The 18,791-nt window shown below is 39.8% G+C and overlaps 1 protein-coding gene across 3 annotated transcripts in view; it reads right to left on the reverse strand.

Annotated features, from left to right (window-relative positions):
• Positions 1 to 437: 437 nt before the first annotated feature.
• The window catches only part of snx1a (sorting nexin 1a), a 63,331-nt gene continuing 44,977 nt past the window's right edge, over positions 438 to 18,791 (reverse strand). For all 3 annotated transcript variants that reach the window (XM_042108751.1, XM_042108750.1, XM_042108752.1), the window contains 10 exons: positions 13,421 to 13,562; positions 13,253 to 13,331; positions 8,762 to 8,837; positions 5,468 to 5,581; positions 5,223 to 5,316; positions 4,875 to 5,080; positions 2,312 to 2,455; positions 2,045 to 2,125; positions 1,807 to 1,878; positions 438 to 1,718 (listed from right to left, as the gene is read on the reverse strand). In XM_042108751.1, coding sequence (XP_041964685.1) covers positions 1,668 to 1,718; positions 1,807 to 1,878; positions 2,045 to 2,125; positions 2,312 to 2,455; positions 4,875 to 5,080; positions 5,223 to 5,316; positions 5,468 to 5,581; positions 8,762 to 8,837; positions 13,253 to 13,331; positions 13,421 to 13,562 — 1,059 coding nt within the window. In that variant the 3' untranslated portion in view covers positions 438 to 1,667. The remainder of the gene's footprint in view (positions 1,719 to 1,806; positions 1,879 to 2,044; positions 2,126 to 2,311; positions 2,456 to 4,874; positions 5,081 to 5,222; positions 5,317 to 5,467; positions 5,582 to 8,761; positions 8,838 to 13,252; positions 13,332 to 13,420; positions 13,563 to 18,791) is intronic.

The following is an 18,791-nucleotide window of genomic DNA, read 5'->3' on the forward strand; positions in this document are numbered from 1 at the left end:
TGCCGGTGTGGTGTAAGCGTGTCAGCTGCGTGGCGTGTCCGTTTTCATTTCGGTTTCCATGTTAACAGGTTAGAGGTTGCACACTGCCTACATGACATGCACGTCTCAGGTGCGGCTCGAGCCGCGCTGAAAACGTGTGCATGCTAGAAATAGGACTGGCGCATATTTTTTACGCGACACACAAGTGTGTTTGAAGCGTTTCCATTCAAAAGAGACAGTGAAGATGTTTCAATAGGCAGGAGGGCCGCCGTAGCGCCGCATCAGACACATTTCTGATGTGACATTTCGCACCTGACACACAATAGACATGCCACGCTCACGCCACGCTCACGCCACGCTCATGCCACGCTCACGCCACGCCGGCAGTCTGCAGCCGGCCTTAGGATTTTTATTCAGTCATTCTAACATTATGTTGTTTTTTTCAGGCTATGTTTTTGATTGTAACCCCTTGTCAGTCAGTAGTGAAAGTAAATAGCTATGTGTAGAACTGTTTTGTTGTTGCCTATGAGACCACGGTGAAATTAATGAATGTGAGGGAAGAGTAAATGGCTGGCACCACCAAACGTTGATTTCAAATGGAACTAAATGCCCTGTTCAGAACTAAGGGTGTTGGGCACTCCTGGGAATACAATCCTGGAATATATGATGGAATTGACAGCAGATTAATTCTGATTGATTAATTAATTATGATGTCACATCCATGTAAAACCGAGTTGGATGCGTTTCAGTTGTTAACAAGTTGTAAGAACAAAATGCTACCATTTGGTAGCAAAATGTATTATTATTAGTAGTAGTATTTTACACAAACAAATGTTGTAGCAGCATAGCAACAACTTAGCGACATAGAGGTTGAACCAACATAGTTGGACAGTATTGTTTTCTACAACTGATGTAATAAAACGCAAATAGGACAGAACAGTGTACAGCTCTCATTAACTGTTAAATGGGTGCAGCTATCTTGGAAATTTGAACTCGGGGGGTACTTGGGGTTTGAATGAGCTGACAAGTAGGATTACAACTTCAGGGGGCGTTCCATTTTCCATCCAAAAAGTTCATATGTGGATCAAGGGTGATCCAATCCAAAATAGCTGAGGTAAAAGAAAAACGGATTACCTGGTCTTGAATAGTAAAACATGGAATTTCCAAATCCGGATTACATTTTTTGAACAACTGGGCCCTGGTACTCCCAGCTAATCAAGCTCTGGGCCCTATTGATTCCTTTTACAGTATGTGTTTTTATACAGCTTTTCTTTATCTAGAATAACTAGAAATAAGTGTGTAAAGCAAATATGTTTTATTTTTTTTTCCCAGAAGAACATGCCCCTGAACCCTCCTAATTGTGGTTGGTTTTATTTTTCTACTACTTTCTTCTTTCTAATGTACTCGCCTTTTTACCCCTTACCTGTTTGCCATAAGAAAAGTCATTGTGCCAGGGAGACAAATACGTTTTTCTCTAGTTTCCATCTGTCATTTTGACCAAAAATATCACAATTTTGTCATAAAATATTAATATGTATGGGACAAAAAAAAATCAATTCAGTGCTGAGCATTTTCACCTATGTGTGCTAGACATCTCTGGTTATTTGTGTTAATTTCTTTTATGTTCTGCTTTTAGACAAAACGTAAACAATTGTAAAAGAACCTCTTCTCCTCCGACTTATGCACCATCAAGCAATGGCCTTTGCTTCAGGTAGGAATGACTCCCAGTATTTTGTCAGCTGGAAAATAATAGAAAAATACAATTCAACTATACCACATGTAGTCCTCCTATGCAATGTTATGTATTCCATTGACAAACCAATATACCTGTTCTTGTGAATGTAGTAAGACCTGCAGGTATTTTAGCATCTGTTTCTTAAAATCCTTGGCCTTTTCCTTCTGTCGGAGAAATGCAATAATTTATAGTTTGCCCCTTTCTGAGTGTTTACTTAATACCAGACAGATATATACCATTCATAAAGAAATCAGAGTTATATTAATATTCATAAAGAAATTAGAGGCATGCCTCAAAGTAAATGACTTCTTAAAGAAATCATAGTCACACCTCAAACCAAATGACTTCTTTTCGAACAGTTACTGAAATCCTTTCAAAGTCTCTCTCATACTGAGTCACCCTTGCCTCCCACTGTGAATATAGGACAGACAAAGAAACTGTGTTAGTTTACATGTGTGGTCACATTTTCTCACTTGATAAAATACAGTATCTACAAATATTTTGAATTCAAAGCAGTTTATTACATTTAGTGTACATTATATGAGCATTTCAAAGCCTGACCTCTGCAGAATAAAATGTAAGAGTACAGAATGTCACCTCTGTAATTTCATCCTTAGCTAGCTGTAGTTTCTCTGGCTTGTTGGCCCATAACAGCTTGGCCTCAGCTTCACGTTTCTTCTGAAGTGTGTTCTGAGCATCCTGCCAGCGCTGCCACATCTTAATGCGCTGGTCAAAACACCCCTGATAGAAAACAGACCAGAAATGCACTAAATAACTACTTTTGTATCATTTCACTAACTGTATGTTTGCATAATAACCAGACAAATCTGAAAATGCATTTGAATTTGTATTCGCAGATCCATCTAAACTCTCTCCCATTGTCTGTGATTTCCAAAATCACCACAACCTTATCCTTTATGAGACACATTTTATACAGTGACAGACAGAGCTGCACCCCTGAAGTAGCCTGGCTAACACCGGACCGATACTCAAATCTCATCTGTGGTTGAGAATGGGTCTGGGGACCTCCCATTCACTTCAGACTTCCAAGGGTCCTAACCAGCAGAGAAATTACACTTAAATTTGTATAAAACTTAGATTAGTATACAATTTGTATTAAACCCAATCTTTTCGGAAGTACAACAAATAGATATTTCTTGTAAACTGACGTGTTATTTGCGGTGGAAAGTAACGAATTACATTTACTCACGTTACTGTATTGAGTAGTTTTTTTGTGTATTTTGTATTTTTTAAGTAGTTTTTAAAATTGCAAATTTTATTTTTTACTTGATTACATTTTGAGTGAAGTTACTGAGTAAAAAAAAAAATTGATCAGCATGTACTGTAGTCTACCATAGGGCACAAATCAAGCTGGTGCCAAGTCTTTCTGAAAGATGGAGGCGGATCACAAGATACCTCTTGTGTAACCTAAATTGTATTTTCCGCTCTTTCAATGGGTTGTCTCAGTTCATTTTAAACACTAAACACTAAACACTGTGTGCTCTGTGTGTTCACTAATTCACGGATGGGATAAATGCAGAGACCAAATTCCTTGTATACTGTATGTATACTTGGCCTAAAAACCTGATTTACAGTGGGGTTTCGTGTTTTAACATTTGTGCTCACCTTTCTTTGAAAAGAAGTTTATTAGCAGTTGTTTCCCCTCATTTTGATCTCTCTCTTTTTCCTACTTTTGCCTTTGTTTTTTGGTAACCCGACTTGGCTTTCTTGGTGAAAGACATTGCACCAGCAGCATAACAATTAGCGGTCCACTACTAGCGATGCTCAACTACATAAACAAAATGAGATCGAATATGAATCGTTGTGCAGGCGGACTAAACCATTTTGCGCTTTAGCAAGGGAGAGTGAAAGTGACCTTAGACCAGGGTTGTCAAACTCATATTAGGTAGTGGGCTGGATTTATTGGAATGAGACCTCTTGGGGGGGCGTCATTATCATTTTTCTGCATGGGTATCGGAGTGTTGTTTGATGATATCACTTATGAGCAAACAAGTACAAATAATGCACTGATGTCATATACTGCTCTTTCTCTCTTAAAATACTCTACTTCCATGTTTTTACGCTTTTTCCTTCCTGAGGATGGTTTGTAGTTTAATCAATTTATCATATCATAGAGATATTGCTTATTACACATTGTTGAAAACAACTGGATGTGAATATCTTTTTTACTAATTTTCCCTTCCTACCCAAAACATCTGGCCCCCGGGCCTTATGTTTGACACCCCTGCCTTAGACAGTCTTCACTATTTTTTGTATACAAAATCCAGTCAAACTTTACATTTCCTCTGACATTGATTTTGACATTTAATTTGGAAATGAAAATATTCAGGTAAAATAAAATATATTCGAGACTTTTCAAGGGCCCTCTCCTCCATTGGCGCCCTAGTAATCAGTTCCACTTTCCCCCCAGTCCGACGCCCTTGGATCTGCTGAACTCCTTTCCAAATAGAGTTTCTCTCTGAAACTCAACATGGGCCTGTGCGTGCTGCCTGTGAGCAGCTTTTCAGTTGTGCTGGATTACTGTTCACTGCAAAGCGAGCAAGGATAAGTGCAAGGATGAGCGCAACTAACTTTGAAAATCAACTGCTGCTCAAACTCTTTCTCTTTCACATAGATCTCCGTTTCTCAAGGTGACCAAGTACTGTTGGTATGAAAACCCCCCCGAAAACAATCAGTTTTACCTAGCTCGAGTTTCTGCAGCCAGCAGCTAAGGCACCCAGGCAGCTACAGCGCTACACTCTGGGACATGAACATGGGGGCTCACAACGCTTTATGAATATGAATCGTTGTGCAGGCGGACTAAACCATTTTGCGCTTTAGCAAGGGAGAGTGAGAGTGACCTTAGACCAGGGGTGTCAAACTACAGCCACACAGTTCCAGGTTTGGTGGGTCCAACGAGTTTATTTCACATGAATAGTGTGAGCAGTCAAGTTGTAGCTAACCATTGGACTGTATAGTGTGAGCAAATAAATTGTGACCTTTGGTTTTACGTCGTATGAAATTTACAGTGTGAGTAGGTATTTAACAAAAACATCACTATAATCACACAGTGTATGCCCAGCTTAACTATAATATTTCTAATAATTTTTGAGTTTTCAGTGGCGTCCCATACGTTAGTGTTAATGACGATTATTCATACCCTAACTGCTCCCAGAAGACGAATGTAATCAGCCAGCAACTCAGCAAAAATGAAGAAATCATTTCCAGCCTGCTCCTGATGCAACTGTTCAATCTTGTCTTCCACTTCCGCCAGCTGACAGAGAGCACGTGAAAGAGCTGTATTGTCCTCTGAGCTGCCCAGCATCCCAATACTTTTGGCAAACATCGCTGTATGAGCTGACAAGTCTGATATGTGAAGAAAGCACAAGTTTTATTCAGCCAAACAGTCTAGACTAAAATGATTTACTCATTTACTGATTCATTTTGTACTCTGTGTTCTTAACAGCATTTTCGCTACCATTGAAATGGAGAGAATTGGGGTTCTCACCCTTTCTATGATTGGCAAGTGAATCCACCAAGACATGAAGTTTCCTTAGCTGCTGGTCCTCACCCTCCACTTCCTGAAGTTTTTCCTCAAACCACTGGAGCAGCACAAGGAAAAATACTAACAAAGTAGCCCATCAACAGTCCAATATCACAGGTGAACCACAAAAAGCTCAAGATGGAAAATACATGTGTTTAAATGTTCATTTCAAGGAAAACAGTATAAAAACCGAGCTGAATCTTACATACTATATCTGATTCGTTCATCTTTATGGTCATTTTGGTGACAGCATCTGTGGCTCTGTTTATGATCTTTAAGAAGCCAGCGCCGCTGAATGCTTGTGTGTTCACTGCCCTGGGTAACTGGTGAAATAAAAAAAATCAGCTTATGAAACTGGCAACTGTCAGAACAACCAACCACAGACAAAAGCCTCCATATATAACATAAGTAAGGGATAATGGACGGTTCACAGAAAGAATTGCATGTTCGAGGTGGTAAAACTGTACATAACCGAACATAATATAAACAGAAAATGCACCTCTTTTTGTATTCATAATATGTTGACATAATGATTACTAGGGGCCCAGCACCGAAGGTGGAGGTGGACTTTCTGTTTATGTCACATTGTCATGACAAAGACATCCTCTGGTAATGTCATCCTGTTTAAGTCAGATCAAGTCAAGTCAGATTTATTTTCGCATTTAACATGCACATAGTGCAACCCAAAGCGCTCCACAAACAAGACACATAACAACAAGACAAACGATGCCGGATGGAGCGGCGTAGTCGCCAGCGTACCCATGACATCAAGACATGACAAATACATTTAAAAAATGCCGGACGGAGTGGCGTAGTCGCCAGCGTACCCGTGACACCAACACATACAAGACAGACGACAAAACAAATAAACAAATAAAAAAAGAAAATATATTTAAAAAGGGGGAAAAGTGATTTTAAAATTAGTCCAATTTCCAAACCAGCTGAAAATGTCCAAGGGCAATGATGATCCGTGAAAACTGCGCACAGAGCTGTGTCTTCACAACCGATGCAATGCCAACAAAGTTCTTTAGCAACTGACCAACCCGGTCACTGGCAGTCTAGAGATAACGCTAACGTTAGAAGCTAGGCCTTGTAGACCGCAGTCTGGAGATGACTGGAGCACAGTCCAAAGTACTGGGCGATCGTGTAGATCCGCAATTCGGTGGACTTAACAGCGACCGTTTGTTGCTCCGTGAGATTGCAGCTCTTCACCGTTAACGTTAGTCTGCAGTTGGCAGCAGCTTTCGCAGAGTAGCTAGCCTAGGTCCAGCTGTCCCGAGAGATCCCCTCGACCAGACAGTGAAGTGCACTGTTCACGGATGGATGGAAGGATGTCAGAGTCAGTTGGCATGGCAGCTCGCAGGTCAGCAACAGCTCGGCGGCCACGGCAGATCTTTCGCAGAGTAGCCTAAGACCGTCCAGCTGTCCCGAGAGATCCCCTCGACCAGACAGTGAAGTGCTGCACCGCTCACGGATAGATGGAAGGATGTCCGATGCCAAGCTAGGGCAAAAGCTAGCCATAGCAAGCTCCCAATTGACAAATGTCAACGACATCAGCTGACTTAGAAGAAGTAAAAAGGACTAAGAATAACACGAAAACTATCAAAAATAGCGTAAATAAATAGGGAAAACATTTAACTAGACAAATAATACTCAAAATAAACTAAAAATAAACATGACATTACATAAAAAAAAATTCAGTTTAATGTCAAGTTGTCTTAATAAGGACACTCCAAACAAATTTTTGGCCCCATCATGACAGTCTAAAGCGCATCGTCACTAGTCAAAAGCTTATTCAAATTTAGTAGGATGTTCAGTCCACATTGGGAGTGTTTTCGTTATCAAACGTCGAGTGCATGGCGCAACAAGGTGTTCCTAGGTTTCTTAATCAGTCATGGGTGTGTTTGGGGCGTAACATCACTTAAACCAATGAGAATGACATCTGTCATTCCCTTTAATGGCGCAAAGTGCGACGTCAAAGAATGCATCGGTATTTTGACAGTCAACGGCGCATTTGAAGGAGTCTGCTTGCGAGACCGTATGGAACAGTCATAAACCATGCTTCACTAAAATCTAGCATAGCCTTTATGCATTTGCACTCGTCTATTATTTGAACTCATTCGCAAAGTGAAACTAACTTCACCATGGTGTCAGTCAACGACAAGGCAGTTATACGCATTAAGTTACTTTCACTATTGACTGACAATGGGTTACCATCGAAAACATAGGCTGGAAAAAGCAACACTTTTTCGAATGACTGAATAAATTGAATTTATTGAATTGAATTTATTTATTGAATTCTTGAATATCCCCTTGGGGATCAATAAAGTAACTATCTATCTATCTATCTAAAACGTTTATCCTGCAGAGGAGTTGCTTATATCTCGTGATAGTGCGTCTTCAGCTGCGCCTAATCACTTTTAACAGTCATTACCAATTTCCAAATGCATTGTGAAATGCATTTCGTAATATCTTTATTCTAATTATGTTTCCCATTGTAGCCTAATCGTGTAATTTCTAATGTTTTGCATGGATGTGCGCTGGTGCACGTTCATGGAGGATAGAAGGATGGTGCGCTGTGCACCCGCCAATATGACTGTTGACAATGCGCTCTTAAAATAACATAAAACAACTCGCCATATACTTCTGACCAGGTTTCTCTTGGTCAGTGGCATAATGCATTTTAGGTGGTGTACAATAGCAATTTTTAGACAATGCACTAGGCCAGTCCCTAGGTTGTTAGTTACCGCACCACTGGGCGCATTGTTTAAAAAATAGACGTGCAAAATAAGAAAAGTAAACTTTGCGCCGGGTGCAAAATAGGGGCCTTAATGTTAACTTATCATGACCAAGACAACTTCAACACTTTGATTAATATCAAGTTGTCATAATCAAGACAACCCAAATAATGTCAACTTGTCATGACAAAAACCGAATGACACTTAATGACAAGTCGAACACGTTTATTGTTTATACACGAACACGAACTTGTTTATAATGTTTATGGCACATTCATGACAGTCTAATGTCATAGTTATGACGTCACTCTTATATATGTCTTATGTCACTCTTATGTAGAAACCTTCAAGTAAAGTGTTACCAAAATATGTTGTTCAATATGATGCAAATCCCCAGTGATCAACAATCAACGCAAGTCCAGTTTGTTTATATTGCGCATTTCATACACCAAGGCAATGTGCTTTACATAGACAAAAGTAAATAAAAAGTAGAACCATGAGAGAAAGAATAACTGTAAAATGATAAGAGTAAAATAATAAAGAGTAAAATACTTGTTTAAAAAATCTAAGAATAAGAATATGAAAATGAAATTAAAATAGAGTTAAAATGCATTAAAATCATAAAACACTGAGTGCATCTGATAACAAGTAAGATCAGAATAAGCATTAGATCAGATCAGATCAGGAGAATGAACTGAGAACAGTTTTGTCTTCAGTCAAGATTTAAAAATCAAGGAAAGTGAGAAAATTAAAAACCACTCCTACCTCCTCTTTTTCAAGAAATTCTCTTACATCAGGGTCCTGCAACAGTGATGGATGACACAAAACCCTTTGGAGAAACCTGGGAGAGACAGATGGAGCTGATATGACTAGGTATTCATTCACTTTTAAGAAACCTGGGAGAGAAATATGGAGCTGATAAAGGCTCAGGTGAGGAAGGTATGTGTGACCGAAACGTTGTGTGAAGTATTTGCATGCGTAAACGACAGTGTGTGGGATTTCTTCAACAAACATTGGACAATAACCTCCACCATCATCAAACATGTTCTGAATAGCCGCATGACTCAGTCCACCTCACCGTGGTCACAGAATTCTGAATTTAACCACTACCATCCCTAAGTTTACAGAAACACCTATTCATTTTCATGAGTATGGAAATGAGGAACCTTAACTCTGGCAACAACTGCTTGTCTATTACATGGCCCAGAATACCTTGCATGTCTTTAGAACAAAACAGCTCACTAATACATACTTTCCCATAAATATATGAATTTGCATACTTGTAACATTTTTAATAATAGTTTTGAGATATTGCCACTGCTCCAACACTGAAAGGCACTGTTAGAATCCTTGGATCAAGCCAAGTTCAACGTAGCGTATTCCACTGACCGCTCACGTTGGTGAAATGCACCAAGCAAGCACACTTCGCAGGTCCATCCGGAAATGCATTCTAGTTTTAAATCCAATTTCAAAAGATGTAGACAGTAGGCCCGAGGCAACATGTCTTCTTCTTCAGCAACATGTCTTCAGAACTAGCTGAATAAACTGAAATAAATGCTACAGCAGAAGTGCATGCACAAAATGTACATGTTATAAAGGGCATAATAAACAAAAAATACTCCATTTATTATCTTTGAGTTCAGTTGAAAATAAGGAACTTTTCATATTGAGAAATATGCAGAAGTGCATGTACAAAATGTAGCCTAGGCCTACAGCACATTTCAATGAAGTGCATAATAAACAGAAATAGCCTATCTCCATTAACTAGGCTATGTTCAGTTCACCTGTAACAGTGTAAACAATGTTTAGCTCGTAGATTAAACTTGAAGTGCTTTGGTGATCTTTTAATTCCATGTCGACTGAGCTGACACCGGCGCCGACATGACTGCACTGTCACTTGCCACGCAAATCAGCGCCAACGTTTTTAACTGGCAAACACTGGATGAACAATGGATTGTATGGAGCGACAACGACAAAATAGAAGTGAATCATTATTTACACGGCAGCAGCGACAAGTGCGATACTGGTGTGCGGAGTTGTATTAAGAACAATAGAATCTAATGTAACTGAATGTCAAAAGCGGAGTGTGCTGCACTCATGTCGGCGCTGGTGTCCACAGCACTTTATCACACCATTCAGACAAGGTCAGAACTGCGTTGGTGTTTATTATCTCCATGACTACTGGCTAGGCAGTATCTTTTACTGTCTATGGGCAGAAGCCTACTAGGAAGTGTCTGTGGCAGTTTGAGGACAAGAAACGGTGCATCAAAGGGTCAAAATAGTAGCAGCAGTGTTGAAAAATAGAGTTTGGTTTTGACATGTGTCTGTGCCCTTTGCACTTTGTCTTGCTCAATACTGCACCAATTAACATAATTATGCTCTCAAACAACTGTTTGAACCTGTTAGCTTCTGGAAATAGACCCTAGGTTGTTTTTGCTCTGGAACATTCCTTTAACTAATTGCATAGACAAGACAATATTTGGGTAACAAACATTGTACTACAATTGGCAGGGTATATTGTTCAGAACCAACCCGGAAACTATTGAGCAATTTATGTGTTCCCAAGAGTTTTTAGTATTCTTATCACCATACTACCCACTGATTAAATTTATCAGGATTTTAACTAGCTGGTTAGTACATTTTCACCTCGTCTTGCAGCTTCACAAGAAGCAGTTTATGGTTTATCTTTTAGTCAGTCACACTGTAGGCCTGGCCTTCTTGTCCAAAAAAATTCACAATATCAGATAACTTAAATACGTGTCAACTATTGTGTGATGTCAACTACTGTAATCAGCTCATGCCAGGAACGATAACTATAAAGACTACCTGTAACTATAGGGGAAGATCACAGTTAGAGTTACACTCCCCCTAGATTTTTTGGTGCCACTCAGCAATTATTGAACCAAAATTTAAGAACAATATGTCAGTTTGTATATGCCTACATGTACTTAAATAGTAGCACAAAATGGTCTGGTGAAATTAAATCTTCATATGATTTTAAAGCCAGAAAGTGCTCGGTAATGGAGTTACAGAAAATTAACATCAGTCAACATCAACATGCGGTTCTCAAAATATAACATTAAAAAAACTCATATAGAAGTGTTTCTACACTTGTTTCCTATATTATGAACAAAGATTTTGCGACTGTGACTAGTTTTGATGTAGCCTAGAAATCTAGACGCACCCTAGCGGCAGCAAATGTAATTTGCAGCCAGGGTAGTTTAGAAACTCTCCGTTGGCTTTCGAGCTGGAAAAATCAAACTTCGGTCAGGCCAGCGTTTTTCAAACTGTGGGTCGTGACTCCGTAAATCCAACCCAGTGTTCTAGTCTGTGTAGTAAAATATTGTGATCAACAGTGTCAAATGCTGCACTAAGGTCCAGTAGCACTAGGACTGATGTTTTACCTGAATCTGTGTTGAGGCATATGTCATTGGAAACTTTAATGAGAGCTGTTTCAGTGCTGTGATTTGCCTGAAAACCAGACTGAAAGTAATCAAAATACCCATTTGATGTTAGGAAGGTGGTTAATTGATTAAAGACTACTTTTTCAATCATTTTGCCAATAAAAGGTAGATTGGATATGGGCCTGTAATTGTTTAGCTTGGAGGCATCCAGGTTATTCTTCTTTAGAAGTGGCTTTACAACAGCTGTTTTCAGTGACTTAGGAAAAGTGCCAGACAGCAGTGATACATTTACAATTTGAAGGACATCCGCCGCAATGAGGTGAAAAACAGTTTTGAAGAAATTGGTAGGCAGAGTGTCTAAGACACATGTGGAAGAGCTGAGATTCTGTACCGTTTTTTCAAGTGTTTCGTAGTCTATCAAGCTGAACTCTTAGTTTCCCTCTGTTTGTTGCTGGAAGTTCAGGTTGTTGAATTTGTAATTGAGCAGATATGCTGAGTCTGATTTTGTCAATTTTACCTTTAAAAAAAGATGAAAACTCATTGTATTTATTAGTTGAGAGAAGTTCAGGCGCTAATTGGGAGGGGGGGTTTGTTAACTTATCAACAATTGAAAATAGAATACGAGTGTTATTTGAACTTCTATTGATAATGTTAGAAAAAAAGGACTATAGGTCGTATACCGGAGCAAGCTTTTTAGTGGTTGATCAACGAAAAATACGGTTTATGTGATGTGTTTTAATGCAGAAAAACTGACTTGATCAATTTTCGCTGGAATTACACTTTAAGGTTGACTCACTCAGCTTCAGCTGCTTCCTGTATTTTAAGATAACAGAATGCTTCAGTATGATTCCCACATCAACGTCAGGCATGACTGATTGATAGAGCTATACAAGAGCACAGAACATGTTTGTTACTTTTATTGTTTTAAATAACACAAAATACACCTGAGCCACCATGTTATGTATATTGGACCTGAGGTTAGGTTACAACATGAGTCACGTGATAACCTATGAAGCAATCATAGGGCAGAAAAGTTGAGACCGTTTTCGCCAAACTTTTTCTATCTATAAGTGTTATTAATAATGAATGAAGTCAAATGATTTTACGAGAAAGTGCTAGATAAGTCTCTTTATTTTAAAAACAATACCAACTACATTGTTTACTGTTAATATAAGATTAATAACATTTAGTTAGATAAGCCATTTTTGCAGTGTACAGGCACTGAAGATTTCTAGGAGACTCATTACATGATTTTACTACTCTGCTGGTTATCCAGGGGATCAAGGTAAACTGAATGCAGAATGTGTAGCCAGTTCACAGTTGATGGGTTTTTTCCATCAGCCTGACACACACATTCACTTACAACTATAGCATTACATAACAGTTGCAGTCCAAATAATTAGAAAAGCAAAAAAGATTTTTGCCATGTTGAAATTCCAAAGAAGGGGTTGACTAAAGTTGACCAGTTAAATTGATCTATTCAAAAGACCTTGGCATTGCAATGTTTTATGTGTGTGCCTTTTGTATGTTATGGGGGCAGCCGTGGCCTACTGGTTAGCGTTTCAGACTTGAAACCGGAGGGTTGCCAGTTCGAACCCCGACCAGTAGGCACGGCTGAAGTGCCCTTGAGCAAGGCACCTAACCCCTCAGTGCTCCCCGAGCACCGCTGTTGTTGCAGGCAGCTCACTGCGCCGGGATTAGTGTGTGCTTCACCTCACTGTGTGTTCACTGTGTGCTTCACTAATTCACGGATTGGGATAAATGCAGAGACCAAATTTCCCTCACAGGTCAAAAGAGTACATATACTTATACTTATGTGACATGTGCTGAGTTAAATATTTCAAGATGATACCTCTCCAGAGCAGCTCTCCTCTTCTCAACAAATTCTGCAGACGAGGGGTCTTCTTTCCCTACTTTCAGTTTTGTCATCCCTGTTGTAAAACAAGACACACTTATATTAAACACAAAAGTAATGAAACAAACAGTAGATGCAGATTTTTGTATTAGAGAAAACTTTTACCCAAAATGCTTTTCTCTGGTGGTGGAGGGACGATGTAACCATTCTGAGAGAGTTTCTCCGAGAGTTTCTCATACAGCCCAAGGAAATCACTGAAACGCCTTCTTACTACAAAGGTCTTGCTCTTAAACATTGGTAGTGTAGTCTGAGGAAAAGGCCTTGTGGTTAATTATTTGAGACAACAAGCAGATGTTGCATTATCCAATCATTTTCATAGGGCTAAAATAGTAGGGATATCTAGTAGGAACATGGAAATGTATACAGAAGTACCTCAATTTATGGGTATTTAGTGTACAAAGGGCTAATGTACATAGATAAATACATATACGTGTTACAAATTAAAGTATTTTCACATCACTGGTGTTACACAATTTTTCTGATGTTTTGCCCCACATGCTGGTCATCTGACTTTGAGTTATCTGGAGGTAATTGCTCAGCACATACTTCACACGTCAGTTTGCTTTGAGCAAATGAGGGGGTTCGTCATTGCCTAGCTACAGTAGCATAGCAAATGCAGGTAGTGACAAAGCACATTTTACATTCATTTACATTTACATTTTTTTAAGTTGCCAAAAGTTTGACCAACTAACCAACTAGCTCCACCGGTGGGAAAACGCATGGGACTCATGAGTTGTAGCGTTATCCTATTGCGTGCAGAGGGAATTTGAAAGACAATCGTTCATCCCACCCCTCGGATTGAGCACTGCCAATGGTAAGTTCCCAGACCCAACATCTTCATGTGGGTCTGGCTCGTCAGGCTAAAATTTACAGTGGTGGTTGAATTTGCTGGTACCCACTGAGAGAATAATAATAATAAAAAATAATAATAAGCTTTATTTGTATAGCACCTTTTAATACACAGAATGCAGCTCAAAGTGCTTTACATTTGGAGCATTTAACACAATAATAGAGAGCAACAATGTTATAATTCAAACAAACAAAACAATAAATAAAACATCCAAGATTTAGAATTAAGTAAAAATGAGAATTCACAAGATGGTAAGGAGATATAACTAATGCAAAATAGGAAGTGTAAATAGCAGCAGCAGAATGTAAAATAATGTGAAGAAATAGGCTACAAGATAAAAGTGAGTTAACTAAAAGCTCCCATATACAGGTATGTTTTCAGGTCTTTTTTAAAGATGTTTACAGAATTTGTCTGTTTGATGTACAGAGGCAGGGTGTTTCATAGCTTTGGTGCATAATGCACCAAAAGCCGCTTCTCCTCTTTGTATGTGGAGCACTTTGGGCACAATTAAAAGATTAGCATGGGAAGATCTAAGGTTACTTTGTGGTTGATAAGCTATTAAAGGCTCTATATGAAGGTGCTATGCCATTTAGAGCTTTGTAAGTAATTAACAGAACCCTAAAATCAATTCTATAGAAAACAGGGAGCCAGTGCAGTTCAGCTAACACAGGGGTGATGTGCCCTCTCTTCTTGGTCTTAGTTAAAAGTCTAGCAGCAGAATTTTGTATGAGTTCCAATTTCTTTATATGATTTTTTTGGAGACCAGTAAAAAGGTCGCAGTTTGGCAATGTTTCTCAGGTGGGAATAGGCTGTCTGGGTAACTTTACTAATATGGGGCTTAATTAAGTGATGAAATTTAAAGCTATTTTCTCAGGTATAGTTGCATATTATTTCTGAGAAAATGTTTTTCTCTTCCTGTGGAAGGGTACCAAAAATTTTAGCCACAACTGTAACAAAATATTAAAGGTGCTATAAGCGATGTTGGGTAACGTCACTTCTGTTTGCGTTTAAACAAAACAAAGAGCTACTGTAGCTAGCTTGCTCCTCCCTCGCAATTGAAACTCTCCTGAACGTGTTTTCCTGAATTTTTTTTATGTTTCATGGTCTCATGGTGTTTTTGTTGCCATTTTTGGAGCCTGGGCTGTCTACAGAGACCACATTTTTTTACAGTGTATTGAGGGGATAGGCAGCTAGCGGATGGTGAGGAGATGATTGCTGTATGTGACAAAAAATGTTTTAGCTTAGAAACTGCATATCATTAAACCCAACAGTAAATTAACTAAATTCCATAGCCTAGGTAGGGTAGTAACACAAACTTGAGAGGTGCAAGTCAGCAAATCAACTTAATATTCTACTATTATTTGTTGCTATGTGGCCATAGCATCACACTTGCAGCCATGTCTCCTTATCACATGACAGCTGCAGGTTGAAAGCTGTGTGTGTGTGTGTGTGTGTGTGTGTGTGTGTGTGTGTAAGGAGAAAAAACACATAGGCTACGGGAAGCACTATACTTTGCGCTAGGGGTGAACGATTTTGGAAAAATCGTGCTAAAGAGTCAGATTGGGATAATACAAAATGCTAGAGTGTTGGAGGACGGTAATTTGTTGATTGGATGTGTGTCTGAGGAGCAGGTTGTGAAGGCTGGCCGGTTGCAATGTGTTGGGAAGGCGAAAGTTGTGAAAGTGGTGAAAGTTGGTAGTGAAGGGAGTAAAGGAGTGATATACGGAATTCCTCTGACAATGCAGATGGGTGAGTTGGTTAAGAATCTGAAGGAGAAATGTAGGGCCGTTGAGAGTGCAACACGATTGACTAGGGGAGCTGAGAAAAAGGAGACAGAGTCGATTTTGATTCATTTCAGTACTAGAGAATTTCCCACTGAGCTCTACTTGGGCTACATGAGATATCGAGTGAGGGAGTTCATACATAAACCTTTGAGATGTTTTAAATGTCAGAAATTTGGTCATGCTGCTAAGGTGTGTAAAGGAGTGCAAACATGTGCAAAATGTGGGGGAGCTCATGAGTATGGACAATGTGGTGAGGGAACGAGCCCAAAGTGTTGTAATTGTGGAGGGGCACACAGTGCAGCGTACTGGGGCTGCGCGATTATGAAAAGAGAAACTAAAATTCATAATGTGAAGCGGAAAAATAAAGTGTCCTATGCAGAGGCGGTGAGAAGAGTTGACCAAGCCGGACCTGCTGGTAGGGATTTGCCAGTGGTTAGAGGTGGGGCGGGGAGCACTGTGGCTCGACCTGTGAAGGAATATGGCTGGGGGGAGAAAATGGACCTGGTAACGTTTATTGCAGGGGTGATCAATGCAGCAGCAGAGGTAAAGTCGAAAACTGAAAGGATCCAAATTATTACAAAGGCAGCGGTTCAGCATCTGGGTATGGTGAGACTAAAGTGGGAGGAAGTGAGGGATGGTCTCTGTGTGATCCCTCCAAGCCAGGAGAGTGTAGGCCAAGGGTGAACACTTTGCTCTCATGATTATTTTACAATGGAATGTAATGTAATTGATTTTGTTTTGTTTGATTACATAATTGTTAGGAGGGATAGGATGGACAGGAGTATGTGGTGGTGGAAATATGGGTGGGTTCAAGGAAGATGGTCATCATAAATTACTATAACCCTTGCAAACGGTTAGCTCTTGGTGAGCTAGTGGAAATTGAAGGACAGGATAGGGGAAATGTGGTTTGGACTGGAGACTTTAATGCTCATAGTACTTTGTGGGGAGGAAGTAGCACTGATAGTAATGGTCAGGTGATTGAGGAGCTGCTGAGTGAAAGGAACTTAATTGGTTTAAATGATGGTAGGGGCACAAGGTTTGATGTTAGAACGGGGCATGTGTTGGATCACACTCTCTCATCTAGTGGGTTAGCATCAAGGTGTGAATGGGAAGTTCATGGAGACAGTACTGGGAGTGATCATTATCCTGTTGTATGTACTTTGGATATTGATGTCAGCTTTACAGTAGGCCAGGTGGGAGGGCTGGGAGGTGGGTTTTTGAAAAGGCAGATTGGGAAAGATTTAGGGACTTAAGTGACCTGTTTCTTAGGTCTGTTCCAAGCACGGATAATGTGGAGGGGCATGAGGGTGAGTTGTGCCGAAGGATTTATATAGCTGCCATGGAGTCAATCCCAAAAAGTTCAGGGAAGATGGCTAGAAATGCAGTTCCTTGGTGGAATAAGGAATGTGAGAATGCTGTGGGAGCCAGGAAAAGGGCTTTTAGACAGCGGAGACGGACACATAACTTTCAACATCTGATTGAATATAAGTCAAAGTCAAAGTCAAAGTCAGCTTTATTGTCAATTTCTTCACATGTTCCAGACATACAAAGAGATCGAAATTACGTTTCTCACTATCCCACGGTGAAGACAAGACATATTTTACCAATTTAAGTCCACAGACAAACATACATAAGCAGGCACAGGCTGTAGTTAGGAGGGTCATCAGGCGAAGTAAGAGGTCTTACTGGAGGGATTACTGCAGTACAATAGGTAATAGTGTGGATATTAAGGAGGTGTGGGGTATGATTAAGAAAATGGAGGGTAATAGGAGGGGGTGGGGCTATCCATTTTTTTCAGATGCTGGCTGTATCTGATGCTGAGAAGGCAGAAATGATGGTGAGGACTTTGAGCAAGGTCCATAGCTCTGATAATCTCTCAGATCAGGAAAGGAGAGGTAGAGAGGAGACAATGGCACTTTTTGGTGAGGTTATTCAAACGAAGGCGAAATTGCAGGACAAATATAATGTTCCCTTTACGTTGTTGGAACTTAAGAATGCGTTGGAGAGGTGCAGGAATTCAGCCCCTGGACAGGATGAAATTTGTTATAAAATGTTATCACATTTGAGCGATGAGGGATGGAAAGAGGCGGTCATTGTGCCTATCAGAAAACCTGGCAAAGATCCTTCTAACCCTGTAAACTACCGACCGATAGCATTAACCTCACAGTTTGGTAAGCTGATGGAAAGACTGGTCAATGAAAGATTAATGTACTTTGTTGAAGAAAAGGGGTTGTTGTCTAGATATCAGAGTGGGTTCAGAAAGGGTCGGAATACAATCGACTCTGTTTTGTGTCTCGAGAATGAAATTAGAAAAGCTCAAGTACATAAAGAAATTGCTGTGGCTGTATTTTTGGACGTTGAAAAAGCGTACGATATGCTAGGTATTGGGGGAACCTTTTCAACTGGGTAATGGACTTTTTAAATAACCGCAGCATCCAGGTTAAGATAGGGAAGGATATATCAAGGCGTTGCTTAGTTGAAAATGGAACTCTGCAGGGCAGTGTGGTCAGTCCCCTCCTATTCAATATAATGATTAATGATATTTTTTCTGAAGTACAGCCTGATATTGGACAGTCCCTCTTTGCTGATGACGGTAGTTTGTGGAAGAGGAAGAAATGTGAAACACACTTTGAAGAGAGTTCAGGAAGCTCTAACAACGGTGGAGGACTGGGGTAGGAAGTGGGGCTTTAGATTTTCAGTGGAGAAGACGAAGGCAATGTTTTTTTTACGAGGAAGAAAGTATGCGATAGTCTGAAACTGCAACTGTACAACTGTCCTGTGGAGAGGGTGCCTTGTTTTAAATTCCTGGGTGTGTTTTTTGACACTAGACTTACGTGGAGAA

The sequence above is a fragment of the Alosa sapidissima genome, chromosome 11, assembly GCF_018492685.1.
Source record: "Alosa sapidissima isolate fAloSap1 chromosome 11, fAloSap1.pri, whole genome shotgun sequence".
Classification (NCBI taxonomy): Eukaryota; Metazoa; Chordata; class Actinopteri; order Clupeiformes; family Clupeidae; genus Alosa; species Alosa sapidissima.